Source organism: Phoenix dactylifera, chromosome 1, assembly GCF_051530095.1.
Source record: "Phoenix dactylifera cultivar Ajwa chromosome 1, Ajwa_hap1_PhDact_Kaust_v1.1, whole genome shotgun sequence".
NCBI classification, from domain to species: domain Eukaryota; kingdom Viridiplantae; phylum Streptophyta; class Magnoliopsida; order Arecales; family Arecaceae; genus Phoenix; species Phoenix dactylifera.
In genome coordinates, this window is record NC_143190.1 from 5,103,470 (window position 1) to 5,120,472 (window position 17,003).

General features: G+C 37.9%; 1 protein-coding gene across 3 annotated transcripts; it reads right to left on the reverse strand.

Moving 5' to 3' along the window:
• Positions 1-10: 10 nt before the first annotated feature.
• Positions 11-10,944, reverse strand: LOC103700866 (zinc finger CCCH domain-containing protein 18-like). Of its 3 annotated transcripts, none has more exons than XM_088718433.1 (8): positions 10,703-10,944; positions 8,886-9,860; positions 8,187-8,354; positions 7,908-8,087; positions 1,727-1,800; positions 1,431-1,598; positions 1,221-1,338; positions 11-627 (listed from the first exon to the last, which is right to left on the reverse strand). In XM_088718433.1, the coding sequence occupies exons 2-8, from the start codon at positions 9,839-9,841 to the stop codon at positions 555-557; spliced, it is 1,737 nt and encodes a 578-aa protein (XP_088574559.1). In that variant the 5' UTR covers positions 9,842-9,860; positions 10,703-10,944; the 3' UTR covers positions 11-554. The 3 variants fall into 3 exon arrangements, with proteins under 3 accessions (XP_088574559.1, XP_088574562.1, XP_088574560.1); XM_088718434.1 differs by having other exon boundaries at positions 404-624; positions 10,703-10,878; XM_088718436.1 differs by lacking the exons at positions 1,221-1,338; positions 1,431-1,598 and having other exon boundaries at positions 10,703-10,943.
• Positions 10,945-17,003: the final 6,059 nt, after the last annotated feature.

Here is a 17,003-nt window from a genome sequence, read left to right on the forward strand (position 1 = left end):
ACATCATAAATTTTAGAAAGAGCAGTCTTATCCACAACTTTTGGGTTCTTGTTTAGATTACAGTATGGAAAATCACAAAATAAATCACAGTTCCAAATTCATTAAAACTAGAAACACCACCTTTTTATATCATATCTTTCTCCGAGGTACTCCTAATTTATTTGCAGCTGACCTAAGATATCCACAACATTTGCCAAGAAAAACCATTCGCCTTAAATGGCCATTCTCACCGGCTTCTTAATGTTGGCCTAATTTAACCACCAACTACTTTCTGAATCCTGCATGTTTGCTGGCTTCAATTCCTCCATATGTAACCTCTTTTCTGAGACATCACCGAAATCATGCTTCTTTGATAACAGTGAAGTTTGGACCATTTTTAGCTGTATCATTACTTCAGCCTTCTCCAATAGCAACTTGCAGAGAAGCATCAGTTCTTCTGACTATTGGGTATACAACTAGCTAGGATCTTATCAGTTAAATAAGTTAGCAGATGAAACTGTCTTTATCTAACTGGAGAATAGACTCTATGTTTTTCAACTTGTTTCAGTGATTCTTTATATGACTGCAGAAATCCTGCTTTCTACTGGTGGTGATGCAAACGGGCTCTCTGGAAGATCAATTTGGCTGCTGCAAACAACGAGTACCCAAAATCCATTAGCTTATTTTCAGGAGAAGATCCTAATCTATAATGGTGAAGACGATCCTCCATGACAAAGAAATAAACACAATATAAAAGTAACTCTAAAGAAAATTATTAATAGAGAGCATGTCCATTGTGGAGATCTATTTGGAAAAACCATTGAATGAACCCAGTAAACACAAATTAAATGATAAAAGCTCAAAATTTTTCTTAACCTAAAAGCTAAATTTTTCCACCATAATCAAATTTTCCACCCACCTTGATTGCAACTAAGCAGAACCAGTTCTATACAAGGTGATTGAAGGCAACAGGATATATTCTCAAACTACTTCCTACCTTGTTTTTTTCTCTGTGTTGCTACCATACTGGTTCTACCTTATTGTTATATAAAATATCGATGGAGTTATCAACACATGGGTGGACAATGAACAAATTCAAAGTTGTGGTTGTGGGATACTAACAAATATAACTTATGTTTAAGGAACCAATTCTATAAAAATGTAGTTAAGAATAAATACAAGCTTCTAGTTTGGCGGCAGTTACTATTTTTCTCCCAAGCAAATCAACTGCTTCAGCTTACCTCTCCTGCTCACCATGACCGTTGCTTGAATGTTTATTTTTATTATCACTTGTGGATTCATTGTTCAGAGCATCAAGCATATAGCTGAAATGATCTGCCATCAGGAAGTTATTTGGACCTGGACAAACATTGAGAAGACACTTTTCATGCGCACAAGACAAATCCAAAAATAAGAACATTTTTTCTTCGATCAGGAAAAATTCGCCAGACCTTCTGAGACATCAAATTCCTCCATTTTACTTAAATAGGAAAATTGAGAGTGTGGTTTGATGGCTAAGTTGAGTTCAGAGAGATGCCTTCTCTCAACTTCAGCCAATTTTTCCTGCTCCTCCATCTGCTGCCTTCTAATTAATCTGGATCTACCAGATTCCCTTTGCACTAATAAGAAAAGGAAAAGATATTTATTGAATTTTGAAATGAAGAAATTCCTAATATAAAAAGAAGGAACTTATGAGACAAAAGAAAATGACAAAGATATATATTGCTTCCACGGAAGGCCCACTCACTTGCATGGAGCACAGGATCCATTTCAATATAGTGAGGATGATAAATGGCAGGCTCAACTTTCTCCAAATAGGTTCTGCAATAGAGAAAAAAAACATATTAGCATCACCCATTATGACATCTAAAATTAAAATAAAAGGCGCATTTGTGTGGCGCTCTATGTGCTATAGGCATGTTTCATCATTACATGATGTTTTACGCAGCTATTTAAAAATCTTAAACTAAGTGGGTGACTGCAACTACAATTTTATTGAAATGGAACTATCAGGATGAAACATCCCAGCATAAAAAAAGAATAGCTTGACCAGAGAAGAAATGATGATAAATAATGTGCCACCATCAAACAATCCAACTCATAAACATATCTGGATTCACTGAATAAGAAAAAAGAAAAATACTAATATGAAGAAACTGCATGCACTTTTGCCTCAATGATTAGCTGACGGGAACCACATTAGAGGCCCTCATGCATATATGCTTGGATTGTGCCATTACAATGGGCCACTTATAACAGAAGACTCAACCAGCCTAACCAATTACGTTACCCCATACTCGCCTTTCTTGCTTATTGTTGCTGACAATCCCAGGTACAAGGTCAAAGAGCTCGCCAAATTGGCTCCAGTCGGGCCTCTGATGTTTAAGTTAAAGAGGTTTCTATGGTTGGGGGATGAGGAAGAAGAAGAATGAATTAGAGAAACAAAGTGTCATTCAACTAGAGTTTTTTTTCATTACCTTTCTTGGAGGGTCTTTAGGTCTATTTATAGCCGGAATCCCAAGTCTTCTGGAATCATATCCTAACAAACTCAGGGTCATGCTATAACCACCTACTGATATGGCGAAACAACCCAAGGACGTGTCGTAACCACCTGATACATGATGTAATTGCTAGAACCCCATGTGCATTTAGATTGGGGGGGGGGGGGGGGGGGGGGCGAGCTGCCTCTGCCACGATGTTCCACTTGGCTCGGAGTGATTGTTGAGTTGACTAGTCGTCGAACCGATCTGGGAGGCTTCAACTCTAGATGTTAGTTGCTTTTGGTCCGTTTATCACAGCTCTCAGGTCGACTAGGAAGCCAACTAGAAGACATTGAAAAATCTCAGAATGTACATAGGTCGCCAAACAGGTCATAAGCTGGATGAATCTAATCGCACCACATCACCTCGGTAATTTATTGCCCAATCACTGGTCCCCTCACTTTCGAATCCAAAGCATCTTATTTGGTCTGGCAAAGGAAGTAACTACGTCACCAAACTCTCTATTCCTTGAAAGGGGCATTAAATTTCTAGTAGGAATGTTCCAAAGAACGAGTCAGTTTGCTCCAATATCCAACGGCATTGTCGACCATCTGGGGACTATCAATTCGATGCATACTATGTCAAGGAGTTGCGGAAGCCGATGAGTTGGGCTGATCTGAGCCATTAAGGCACTATTTTAAGGAGTACCCATGCTCCATCATCTCCATCATACTTGTAGAACCCCAAATTCTGGGCGCGTGTTGCCTATCTTCTGAGAGCTGTGCCACCAAGGATCTGTCCAAGTCTTTTCAGATGCAGTCGCAATCTGGGGAGGAGATGCCCAATTTCCTCCTCTGAGACTTGTCACACCAAACATATTCGCTAATATTTTGCTGGCGGACATTATTGCTGCTGATCTGCCCAATTCACAAACAACTCAGGTAACTTGAGGGCAACACTTCTCTAATTTGACTTCAGGGTCCACCTCTGATACTAATCTTTCTTCATTTGCAGGGCGTTAGCATTGTGGCTATGATGGATGAAAACTTTTGATTTTCAAACGTCGACCGACAACTTGTAGCAGTGCTACATACAACTGACCAGAAGATGGCTGAAGTGGAGGCTAGGCTAAAGCCTATGAAAGATAAAACTGAGGCGGCCGAGTTTCGAGGGCTGCTGAGGCTAAGAGGGAGCTGCAGGTGGTGAGACGACAAGTTGCCAAGGTCGAGGCATGAGCCCTCAAAGCAGCAAAGGAGTACAAGGTTTCAACAGGCTATCAATAGGAAGTTATCGAATGCTCGATCAACTCGTTCCTATAAGGCTTCATGGAATGTTAGAGGAAAATGGCGAAGCTCCTCTCTGACTTCATCTACCTCATCACTAGTGAGAGTTGCGCTGGGGGTGACAAGATGAGGCAAGCTCCTCGAATCCAAGGGAGTAGGTCTTCTCCTTATTCTTAGTGCCATCATGGAGGCCCAATGACAAGGTAGAGGGTAGTCCTCTAAGCAGGGTGACCTTGCCAAAGTCATTGACTTTGTAGGGCTAGAGCCCGGCCAGTTCTTATCTTCTTTTATAGTGAAGTATCGTCTAGTCTTTGACCTATTTTGTAAGCATACTTTGTAAATATTAATAAAATTACTCTTGCACATACCTTTTCTTTTATATACTTTCTAAATGTTTGTAGTTGTCTCGGCAATGTCGAGATGAGATAGACCAGGGTGGAGATACATAGATATAGATGCAAATTTATCAGGTTGGGTGAAAAAAGCTAGGTGACTTGAAAGCCAAGGTACAATAGCTCCGAATGCTTGAGATCCACTGAATGCTTTGAGATGGAACCATAGAATCATAATGCCTTTGTAGATAGGCGAATATGAAAATAAGACCATAGTAAGATGAGATCCTAATAAGATGAAACCATAACAAGATGAGTCAAGGTAAAATAAAGTTGAAATATCCTCAAAGATTAGCGAAGAGAGCCACAAGTACTTCAAAGATCTGCCAAAATATGCCGATCAAAATACTGAGGTACTCCCATAGAAGGTCGTAACTCCTTAAAGATGAGCCGAAGTGAAGCTAGGATTCCATAATATTAAGTTGAATAAGGCCATAATGCTCAAATAGGCTTAAAGTGCTTGAGATTGTCTTGTAGACAAATAGAGAATAGCACGACCATAGTCCTGCTTGGGCCTTCAGGCCTTTAATCGATTGGGTTCTTCTAAATAGCTAATACCCAGGTGATCAAGCCAAGTGTTCATCCTCCCATTAGAGCCTAGCTTATACTAGGACTTTTCATCCTAGAGGTCCAAAAGTCAATCCTAAGGTGTCTCCTCAACTCAGTCAAGCTGAAAACTTTTTTCTTCTTGAAGGTCCCAATCAATTCTAGGTGTCTCCTCGGACCTCTAGGAAAAAGAAGAATGAATTAGAGAAACAAAGCGTCATTCAACTAGGAGCTTTTTCACTACCTTACTTGAAGGGTCCTTGGGTCTATTTATAATCAGAATCCCAAATCTCTAAGATCATATCCTAAAAAATTCAGAGTCGTAACTGTAACAACCTGCTAACATGGCGTAATAGCCTAAGAAAGTGTCGTAACCATCTAACACATGATGGAATTGCTGGAACCATACACATATTTGGACGAAGGAGACCAGCTGCCTCTACCATGGGGAGGTTCCGCTCAGCCTGGGTTGATTGCCAAGCTAACTAGTTGTCGGGCCCAGCTAAGAGGCTTCAACACTAGAGGTCAGCTGCTTTTGGTCTATTCGTCCTTCTCTCAGATCAGCTATAGGGCCAACTAGAAGACCTTGAAAAATTTCAGAATGTACCTCGGTCGTCATATAGGTCATGAGCTGGACGAATTTAATCATGCCACATCACCTTGGTCATTTATTGCTACATCACTTATAATATGTTTTGACTTCCTCTTCTTTTGAAGTTTCATAAATCTAAGCATCTACAAGAAAATTCGATTATCCACTCAAATCAACAAGTCCAATATGTAACTTAATATATTTTACCATCCAACTCTAGCTTTTCCAAGTTGCAGTTAAAGCCCCCTAAAAAGCAAACACTAAGTTTCCACTACACTTGCTTGTAGTGCATAGGGACTTGAGATTCGTAATTGCTCCATGATAACCTTTTAATGCACCATTAAGCGCATAATGGCAAAAACAAATCTTAAAGTCAACCATATATTGCAAACTAGCCTGAAGCAGAAACCCAAGTTTCCACTTAGAACAAACCTAAACTACACCTAGCATTTTGGTGCCAAGGTTTGAGGTTTCATTTGAAACCTATCCATTTCGGACAAGGCCTGTGACCTGTCCAAAACTAATTGAAATTTTCAGCTATGGTTGGTTAGCTAGTTTCAACAGTTTCAAATGAAATTGACCAAAACTGATGGCTTTTGGTTTTATTTCTGTTTCACAAGTAAACACACACACATAGACCAAAACACTTATGGTTTTTGATTTTCTTTCTGTTTCACAAGTAAACACAACAACAACTTGGATCACTGATATAGGACCTCCATTGTCCAATGTAGACCTAATCGGATCTGAGTGGAGATCTACTCAAGTGTAGCCAAGTCTAGCTCTATACATAATTTGCTAGTGTTTTCTTAAAAAAACATCATCATTCAATATCACATTTATCTAAGGCTATAATGTTCTAATCTACTTTTTTTCACTAAGCTTTGTTATTAGAGGAGACAAGATGCAATATTGATCAGTGTACTAATTTGACGATATTACATTCTGTTATGTGTTCCCATGATCTTACTTGCATAGGTTCCTTTTTCCTCTTCTTTTAGAATATAATTATGCATTACAATGAAATAGTGAAATGAAATGGCATTTTATTTGTATATGTTTTTTCTTGCTTAGATGGGTTATTCTAATTAAATAGAATAAAAAATATGCTCAAACAGCTTTTTCCTTGGCTTCTTGCGTAGATGAGTTATTATAATGAAATACAATGAAATAAGCTTAGGCACATTTCTTTCTTCCTTAAACAGGTCATTAGAATGAAATAGTACGAAGTATGTTTAAAGACAAGTTTGATTAAATGCAAAAATTAGAGCAAATATGTGAAATTGTTAAAATATAGAGAACTTGTGAAAATTACAAAAAAATAAAGAAAGGTGTAATATATAATGCATCAAAACAATTTACTTTCAACCTGAAACTATCCAAACTATGCAAAATATAGTCTTAGATAAAACACAATAAAATGATGTTTAAAACTTTATCTTGATTTTTTCTTTTGCTCAATTTTTTTGCACATTTTTGACCAAAAATATGAAAATTGGAGGTCCAAAACTATTGAAATTAAAACTCTATCTAGAGTCCCAAAACCAAAACCTGGTTTTAGAACCTTGTTTGGTGCTGGAAACACCACAATCCAAAATCTAAAAGCAGTGATTGACAGAGTGTAGTTTGGCAAGATTAAACAATAGTGCAATTTAAAATTCAAGGAAAAGATTTGCAATTTGCCACAGCCCCATAAACCTATAAATTTTTAAGTTAAAGTGACGTATGAACTTCTTCATTTTATCCCAATATCTGACTTGGTATAATTCAGTTTTAATTTTTGGAACATGGAGAAAGTCAAACCTTCTTGTTACAGTATCGTTACCTTCTTACTCAAATCCTAGTGTACTACTGTACTTCTGACACCTTCCTAGCATTTTTATTATTTTTGAGAATCCTGATCTTTCCTTCAAAGTTGACATGATCATGACCTTGGCAAGAGTCGCTAGAGAAATGGAGCTTTCTAATATTACAAGACTCTCATTTGAAAATTGAGAAAGAAACACGATGACCTGAGATGCACCTACAGATAACCGGCTGAGCCAACAATTTGCACCTCTAAATTGCAAAAGAAACACATAGGCACACAACATAAACACCCAAATTAGAAGTAGAAACCAATCCAGCAAGCTTTCATGTTTATGTCAAACACGGATATCTAAACAGGTAGTTCAAAAGTTCATCTGAGGTGATGATCATGTTCTTCAACTCTGCTAGGCAGGATCATACAAGAGCATCATCTCAAGCACTTGAATGACAGAAACATTTGCATTACATGATGGTTGATTTTCTGCTATCCAGGACAGGACGAACCTGGCTCCTTCATTATGCCCTTTGTAGAACATATATGCCACATGAAATGTCAAAAAAGGATGTCTACATGGAACGTAAAATGATGTCAAGCCATAGAATATAGGCAAATGCTTGCGACATCAATGGTATTTGGATAATAATAAAGTTGCAGATGCTTGATATAAGAGTGACAACAGAAAATCCAGCACAAGCAACATCATAAGTCTTTTCAAAGGTTGCTCATGTAACAGTTCCAAGATCGAGAAAGTTTTTTAAGCAATGAGATTCATCGAGTTTTGTTGAATTGAGAAAGTTGACAGGCATGTTACTGACAAGTAGTTACCTGTCAATGATCCTTGACTTCTCCTTGTATGGCTTAACTAGAACACGAGCACCAGAGATGTAATGGGGATTTCGCTTTGTCAATATTAGTTTCACAGTCTCTGGGTACAGGAAGCTTACAAACCCGAACATACGTTTCTCTTGGCAAGGAATTCTCACATCATGAACTGGCCCATATTGCCTGATAAATACAGGAGAAAAGACAGGTACAGAGTTAGAAATGGGGAAAACAACACATGAAAACTCTCTTAATGAACAATACTGCTTGACATCTAGTTACTCGAAATAGTTAGAAACATCTTCCTCAGTGAAAGTGCTTTCTGCTGGAAATGTAAGATAAATCTGATGAGAGCTCGCAGGTGTTACTCCAGGATCACCATTCTCATTCCTGTAGTCCATGTACCTTGGGGCATCCTCTGCTAATATTACTGAATGCTGGCCATGGGGCCTGCAATTCCAGAATAAACTTTAGCTAAGGAGGCAGGGAAATTATATAAACTACCATCAAGGGTCTACTGTATATCATTTTTGTGTGTGCACCCATGTGTATTTTTGATTACTTGAAGAGTAAAAGCTATGTATATGCCCAACAGCCCAGGTAATGCCAGAATAATTCTGTTTATCTGGACACGCACATGTGCGCACGCGCATGCACATGCACACACACACAGATATATGTGTGTGTGTATACATATACATATATACATATTACATATACATATATACATATTCATATATGTGTATATATATATATGCATACATCTATATATATGTATATATATATATATATGTATACATATCTATATACATACATACATATATATATAGAGAGAGAGAGAGAGAGACCGCATATATGGGTTTTGTTACCCTTCAAATGTAAGTTAAATCAGGACAGTTAATCACAATCAGCTCAGTCTTTTACGCTTTTATAGACAAGAAAACAGGCACAGGAAATTCCCAAAGAAGTACATGTAAATACCTATCTATGAGTCGGATACTATTCTTCAAGCGGGCAAGCAACTTTGTCAAGCTGAAGCCTGATTTCCCATGCCGCTGGCTTTCACTTAGGTACCCCTCTGCCTGAAGATTCCTACCATACTTCTCAAAATACAACATAGGCAATGAAGCAATAGAAACAGGCATCCCTCTCCTTTCCTTCAAGAGCTCTGTAAGCTCCATTTCAAGCTTCTCCAGTGATCTAGGTGAGACACCATGGTCTTCGCTTTCCATCTCATTCAGGTTCGGGCCGTATATCTGGGATTGGCCATCTGGGATGGAGTGACCATGAAAGTACCTACAGTTGGCACCATGCTTGCAGTATCCCTTGTAGAAGTAATGGCAAGCCTTGAAAGGGAATTCTGGGAAGTTGGGTGATCTCCCACTGGTTCTTGAAGCCAAACCACCGCCCAGACCATCCTCCTGGTAGTAATAATTGCCAAGGTACTCCGATCCCATGGAGTGCACAGGATCCAGCTGCTCCTCCAATCTTGATAGCCGAGCTTGGCTATGAAGAGTATAGTCATCTCCAATGGAGTTAGAATATGGATGAAGAGGGGCAAAATCCAGGTTGTGGATGGGCGGTCGCTGATCAGAAGTAAGCTGAGGCTCCAAGTAAGGGGCAGGGACACGAATAGTAGCAGCAGGGGAAGAGAAGGGGCATGGCCCAGCAGTGGAGAAAGAACCGAAAGAACCGATTGGGTATGCATGATCAGGAATGGATTGAGCTAAAATTGACTTAGAAGATAGCATGCTGAGTGTGGCCTTTGCATCATCAATAATGGAATGGATTTCCTCCTCGGGGCCTAAAGCTACTTGAATCATCTGCTGCTCGCTCGGTGCCTTCAAGAAAAGGCACCCTAAGATTTTGATAGCATTCTCTGGCTCAAGCTTTCGAATTCTATTGAAGATAACCTTCGTCAACTCAGAGAAATCCATTTCATCGTATCCCCGTCCCCTGCACATGCAAAGTAGAGGAAAACCAAGAATTAACAAGTAAGTGGGACTAAAAAGTTCTATACTGAGAAGAAAAGAAAGAGGATGAGGGCCCATTAATTTGAATTCAAAATCCAAACTCATGCAACAAAAGCAACTGTTACTAAATTTCTTTAGCAAAGATAAAGGATAAGAAAATTAATAAGAGCATTTGCCCGGGTTACCACAATAATACTTCCCGCAATCCCTTTACCACTTCTTGACCAATTACCCTGGTAAATTAGAACAAAAAAATTTATACAGGACCAGAAGCAATGAACGCCCTAAGAGCATTTTACTAGCCACAAGCACTTCGAACCCAGATCAGGGGGGAACATCTGATCAACAGCACGAAGCCTCAAACACAAGAAGCAGTCATTTAAAACAGAAGACATACCATACCCTCCATTGTAACAAGTCAAAATGCAAAATTGATTTCAGACAAAAAAAAATTGCTTCAAAAATCAACATTTCCGCTTTCATCTTTCTAAAAAAAAAAATAAAGTAATTTTTAGGAAACACTCCAAAATCACACCTTTACAAGAACCCATTCCATGCAAATCATCATCTTCGTCTATTCAAGAAATAAAACAACAAACCCCATATCAAAAAAGAAAAAAACACAAAATTCGTGATTTCAAGAATAAAAGACATTAAAACTGGTGATTTCAAACTCTGCCCATTTCCAAAAGTCTCTTTCTTTCTTTTTTTCTCTTACCAATTGACCATTTAGGTTAAATGGAGAAGGAGAAACACTCCCTGCTTTTTTTTCCCCACCAAAATAAAACAAATCAAAGCAACGCAACCGTAGGAAGAGGATCTTACTGTGCTCCAGTACAACTCCTTTATTGTGGCAGAGAGGAGAAGTCAGCAGAGACGGAAGGTGAGTGGCCTCTCAATCCATCTCCATGGCACTGAGGAGGACCCGAGTCCCGAGTCCATTGTCCCTCTCTCTCCCCTCTCTCTCCTCTCTCTAATGCCTGAGGGCATGCATTGCATCTGAAAAACCCGAGAGATGCCAAAGAGGAAGGATATGAAGAGCGCCCACGAGGGAGCCCATTTGTTTTTTTTTTAATTAATTTTTACGAGAACTTTATAGTTTCTATATTTAAATAAATTATATCTTAATTAAAAAATTTAAATATTATTCAACGACACATGAAAGATTTCGATGCAGATGGAGCAGCTGCCATCGATAGTTCCATATCTGGCCATGAGCAACGGCGGATCATGAGTCCACGTGGAAAGACCTATGCGGACAATTCTTTTATTTTACAATTATTTATTTTTACGTTTATTTTTTTTAATAGCAGAAGCATATTACCGTTTTGTCTCTCTCCGTGCAGTCACGGGCTAAATTTCAAAATTTACGAATTCATGGACGCTGCGCGGTTTAGGGTAAATGACACAATTACCCCTTATGAATCCCTCAGATCATGGGCGCGTTATACGGCTGTGATTGATTTAGTCAATCCTTGTTAAAAGAATCAACGGATTAGAGAATAAAAAGGAAAAGAAAATTAAAGGAATCGTAGGGATCAAATGAGTACGGTGAGAGACGAGGAGGGTATTTTTGGTAAAATGGAGAAAGTTAAGGGTGACCGTTTCTCACGGCCGGAGGAGTGGGGTTGGGATGGCCGGTTTCCGAGAAAACCCGGACACGTTGCGGGGTTCCGTCGGAAAAAGAGCATTTTCTGTTACGCTTCCTTCCGTTCTGCCGCTTGTGGACTCGGCAACGAGCAGCCGCTAGCGCCATAGGGGAGAGAGAGAGAGAGAGAGAGAGAGAGTCGGTACAAGTTGAGCAGTGGCAGATGCAGGCAAAGCATTGAGAATAATACTAAATTCAATTGATACATGCCTACCTACGTACATATATACTGCATACATGTGTGTGTGTATATATATATATATATAGAGAGAGAGAGAGAGAGAGGGAGAGATGGTGGAATCTATAGAACTTCCAAAGGCTCTAAGGTGGATAAATTGTTTGCACATAAGAATGAGGTTGTATCTTTCATGCCAAGGAATGATTGTTCTTTTTCTCGCGGCATCAACCATCAATGGTTATTACGTGATCCAATGGTTGATATTGCAAAAGAAGATGAATTATTTTTTCATGTGAAAGATACAATTCGAACCCATACACATAACCTTATATTGCTATAGGATTTTGGTATTATGGGAACTTTACTTGCTCCTTGTTCGGTGCTATATTGCTTGTCTTGCCTTTTGATTGGCCAATCAATGTCTAAAAAGCTCATCCATATTAAACCGGTAATGTTTTAGAATTTATTGGCACATGAGTCATTTTTGCTTCTGTTAGTATTGATACAGAAAGAAACACGGTGTGATGGCTAAAACCTCACTTGATTGGTTGGGATTTTTGAGTTTATATTTGATATATATATATAGTATATACAAGAGTGATTATAGAAGAAATATTAAGAGAAAATTACAGCAATTTTGAATTTGAATTTGAATTAAGAGAAAGTAGGAGAGACATAATGTGAAGATTACGGCAATAATTTGAATTAAAAAATTAAATTGAATGGAGAGATTTAAGGTATGTTATTATCCTCCCTCAAACTGAGCATTCGGTTGAATGTGAAATTTGGACCGTAGAAATCAATTTGCATCCAAGTAAGCAACAACATTTAATGGGGTTGGTCGTAGTTGAAGCCCAAAAGTAATGGTGTTTTTGAGCAATCGAAGTATGCGTTTAGCTACAACCATATGAGCCTCTGTTGGATGTTGAAAAAATGAACAGGCCTAATTAACTGAGAATTCAATATCTAGTCGTGTTAAGGCTACATATTAAAGGGCTCCAACAATATTCCAATAAAATGAAGGATGATCAAGAGGAGAGCTATCCATATAGCCCAATTTTTTGATAGAGCAAGGACTTGAACACTGTTTGCATCCAAGCATGTTGGTTATATGTTATCTTTTATTAATCAAATTATTCCTCAACAACAATAACTTCCAAATGGGATTGCGAGTCCTTTCTCTTCTTCCTGCACTCAACTTTTTTTTGCTTATTTTTCCATCTGAATCTAACTTCAGCGGAACGAATAACTAGACCCATCCTATAATCGATTGTCCTATTATTTTATTCTACAAATTGATCTACATTTCTTTAATTATTAAGGTGTTTCAACTAAAGTTGGATAATTCTTCAATATTCTACAATGTTGCAAAGTAGACTTTTGAATTCCGATGCTGTGAGTTGCAGGAAACTTGGCTACTCGCCGGATCCCACTCTGTAGTTATTAGAATTAAGAGAAACTTATTCCTTGAATAAAATTTATTTTTTTAAAATATGTATATTTTAATATCTATTCTGATTAAAAGTTAATTTTATATTTTATCAAGTACTTATTGAAGATTTTGGTTTCGCTTTCAAAAAAAGTTGTTTGTGATTCACTGCAGGCATACTGCTCACCTGGCTCCATTCCATTTAATACTTATTTTGTCAGGAGGAGAAACCCATCATACAAGTAATCATTAACTATGGCTTTATTGACTATGTTTCTCTTTATTTCTCAATTATCTGCAGGCAGAACTGTGTTTAACTTTGCCATCTCTCAGGTATTTATGAGCGCAAGAAGCCTTTCAAAATTGTCTGGTGTAGCAAATGAACGTGGCAAAGATCTAAAGCCCACCTTCTAGGATCAATCTTATAATTAATGGTTGGCGACTTAATCCATTAAAGTTTTTTTTTTTTTTTGGACATTAAAGTGGATATTATTGTGTTAGAAAAGTTGGTATCCAGTTTTCTCCATTAATTACAAATGAAGAAAAAAAATCCTTCTATATCATTGGCATTTCATTTTGTAATCAAGTTGGCAATAAATTAATATTTTTATAGTATTTTATATGAATTTATTGGATTACTATAAATATGAAACTATTATGTTTTTCAATTGTCTGAAAGACTTCATGCTACTTTACGTATTTTTAAATTTATATTGTATTATATTCATACCTCAACCAGGCTATTAGTTGGAAATTTCTTACACAATGCAACATGGCATTGATGACAAGGTGCATTGAGTTGGGTCAGGATGATGAATTAGTACAAATTTAAGATCTTTTATCTCCAGCTGACTATGAACTTGAGAAAATAGAAGTTGGGCCAATTTTTGTCAACTCGACCTCTATCTAAGTTATATCCCAAATAACAGTTGCTAGCTTTTCAAGATTTTTACCAAAAAAAAAGCATATTCTTTCTTTCTACTTTGTAGAAATTAGGAAATATTCAATTTTAATGAATGTCATATGCAAAACTTTAGTCCATGACAGAGGTGCCCCATTGAGCGCCCTTGCCATCCACTGCTTAGCCAACATAAAAAAGAAAAGAAAAAAAAAGTCCTCTTATTTGTTAACATGGGAGTGCATATGGATCAGGTTGGTTTGGATCAATTCTCAAACTGTCCAATTTTCTAAGAATTCAAAATAAACTATGACTTCTATTCAACAAAATAAATAGATAAGATAACTTGAATAACAAAAGAAATATGTAATATATTAAAAGGTTCCTTACAATAACAAAATTTAGAATATGTATAAGTCTAGAATGTAACACAATAGAGATTCCAATCATAGTAAATTAATACTAGATTTAAAGAAACAATAGCTAACCATAATCATGACTAATATATTATGCAAGTTAATTTACACACATGCACACACATACACGCGAACACAGATTATATGCATGTATGTATGTATGTATGTATGGTTGTATATATGTATGTATCTCTCTCTATCTCTCTTGGTGTGTGTGCGCGCCATATTAGTTCTGATCTAGGTTACCTAACCCGCTAACCTAAATCCCAACCGATTTGATCAGTTTAATAAAATTTGATACTAGAGTTAACTTGATCCAATTAGAAATTTGAACCAAGTTAATCTAATAAGCTAGTTTGATTCAGTTCTTTGGTTGACTTAAACCTATACCTCCCCTAAGTATAAGTGGGAGGTCAAAGTGATGCCCGACCTCTCCAATTTAACCTTAGGCCGTGTTAGTCTTACGAGATCTCCCTTTTTTTGACATGCGTTCCAAATGCTCATATTGCTCATAATTAAATATAATAAAAGATATCTGATTTATTTTACTATTATTTGCATAATAATCAAGTAATGCTCGCCATTGACAGAGTCTTAATTCATCGCGTGTTTTTTATTTAATAATATGTATTTGTAATTCCATAAATGAAAATCTTTATATGCAACGAGTCTCCTGCTTGTTGGAGCTAGCCAGGTTGCACCTTTTCCTATGGCGAAGCTTAGAGGTGAGGGAGGGCCTTATAATGGCGGTTTAAACATTCCTGGGCAACTTAGGTTTGGTTAGAGGGTGACATTGCAACAACGATAGCATGCATTAACTCCAATATCAACGATCAGAAGTCCTTCAATACCATCCTATTTTGCACAATATTTTGACATAAAATTATCGAGCTAACGGATAAACACTATACAAGAAGGCCTAAATAACCTTATCCGGTCAATAGATCAAAAAGGTAGATAATCCAGTTAAAAGTTTTCTCATGCAAGGGTAAATAACTTTAATCACCCCTACAGCCCTTTTTTTTTCTTTTTTGTGCATGCACACGCACTCAAATATGATGAGCGTACGAGGGACGATGCGCATTTTGTTATTCGGAACCCATCTATCAGGATCGTGGCTGCAAGGGATAATCAACTCTTCGACATATCGGTTCCGGGTGCGGAGTTGAGAGCCGCTTAGGCAGGTCTTCCTCACGCCCGGTGTGTTTTATGGATCAGTTCCATCATCCTAGAGGGGTGCTCAACCATGGTCATTAATTGGATCTGAGAGGGGGAGGGGAGTAACGTTGCGTCCACCCTTTGTTCCAAGATATCTTGGCAATGATGAAGGATGGAGAGACTTTCCAGACCAAGCATGTTTTTCGTGAAGCTAATGGGGCTGCGTACTGGATGGCTACTTATGTAGCCAGTCACTCCGGTAGTACCCTGTGTGGGCCGGAGATGGAAAGTTGCCCTGACACTCCGAGGTATTTTGTTTTTTGATTTTATTGGATGCATCCGTACTCGTCTGGTATGATTCTCTCGCCTTAGCAAAAAAAAATAAAAAAAGATGAGTATAAATACATCCAGCAAAATCATAGCCTTAAGTTCCAATGGATAATCACTAGTAGAAGTCCAAAGGCTGGCAGAAGCATGATGAGCCACATGGGATGCTACCTAATCAGCAAGCTTACTCCCCTATCTAAATATGTGAGATGCATGAAAGTGTAACAGCTAACACATATTCCAAATGTTGAGTAGTAATGAGCGAATAACTGAGTAAGGTTGGGGCAGCTTGCTGATCCACCTAATCTGAGAAACAGATGTACAACTTGCATGAAATTGAGTAATTGAGTGACTACATATATATTAGCCCTTCTCAAGCAGCAGTAAGAACATTCGTGTTAAAAATCCTCCTCCCACCAACTGCCCAACCGCCAGCACATTGCAAGTATGATCTAATGACAAAAGCTGCTCCTTGACATGCGCTGCGAGATTTCCTCCACATGGATATGAAGGAATCTAACATCCAGATGAAATAAACCTCTAGTAGAGCCTAAATTAGCAGATTAGTGCTGAACACAAGACAATTGTGATCAAGAAAGCCCTCGAATTTTAATACATGTTTATATTGCCATCATACAATATGGTGACCTAAAACATTTCCATGAGCACCAACCAGACAGCAGATAACTTCTGATTAAGGAATGAACACCAGTGACTAAAATTACCAAAGAGATGGTTAAATGAATCAGCATTCAAACACGGCCTTAAAGGCCGCAGATTCGTTGACGAGCAAAACCATTGCTTGGCATGAGTTTCTCTTGGCACAGGTCCTGCAGATTCACCCTGATTCATTACAGAGTTTCTTATTCAAGGAAATCTTAGATTTTCTTCTATAATCAGCCAAAAAGAAGAAAAAAACCTCGATGACTACAAATAATAACAGGAACGGGCAGGGTCTTAAAGAACCATTCCAAGGCACCATTTTCTTTAGGCCATGTCGATAAAACAAGAGATCTCAAGTATTGATCAAACAGTAGATCTCAAGTATTGATCAAACAATAGATCTCAAGTA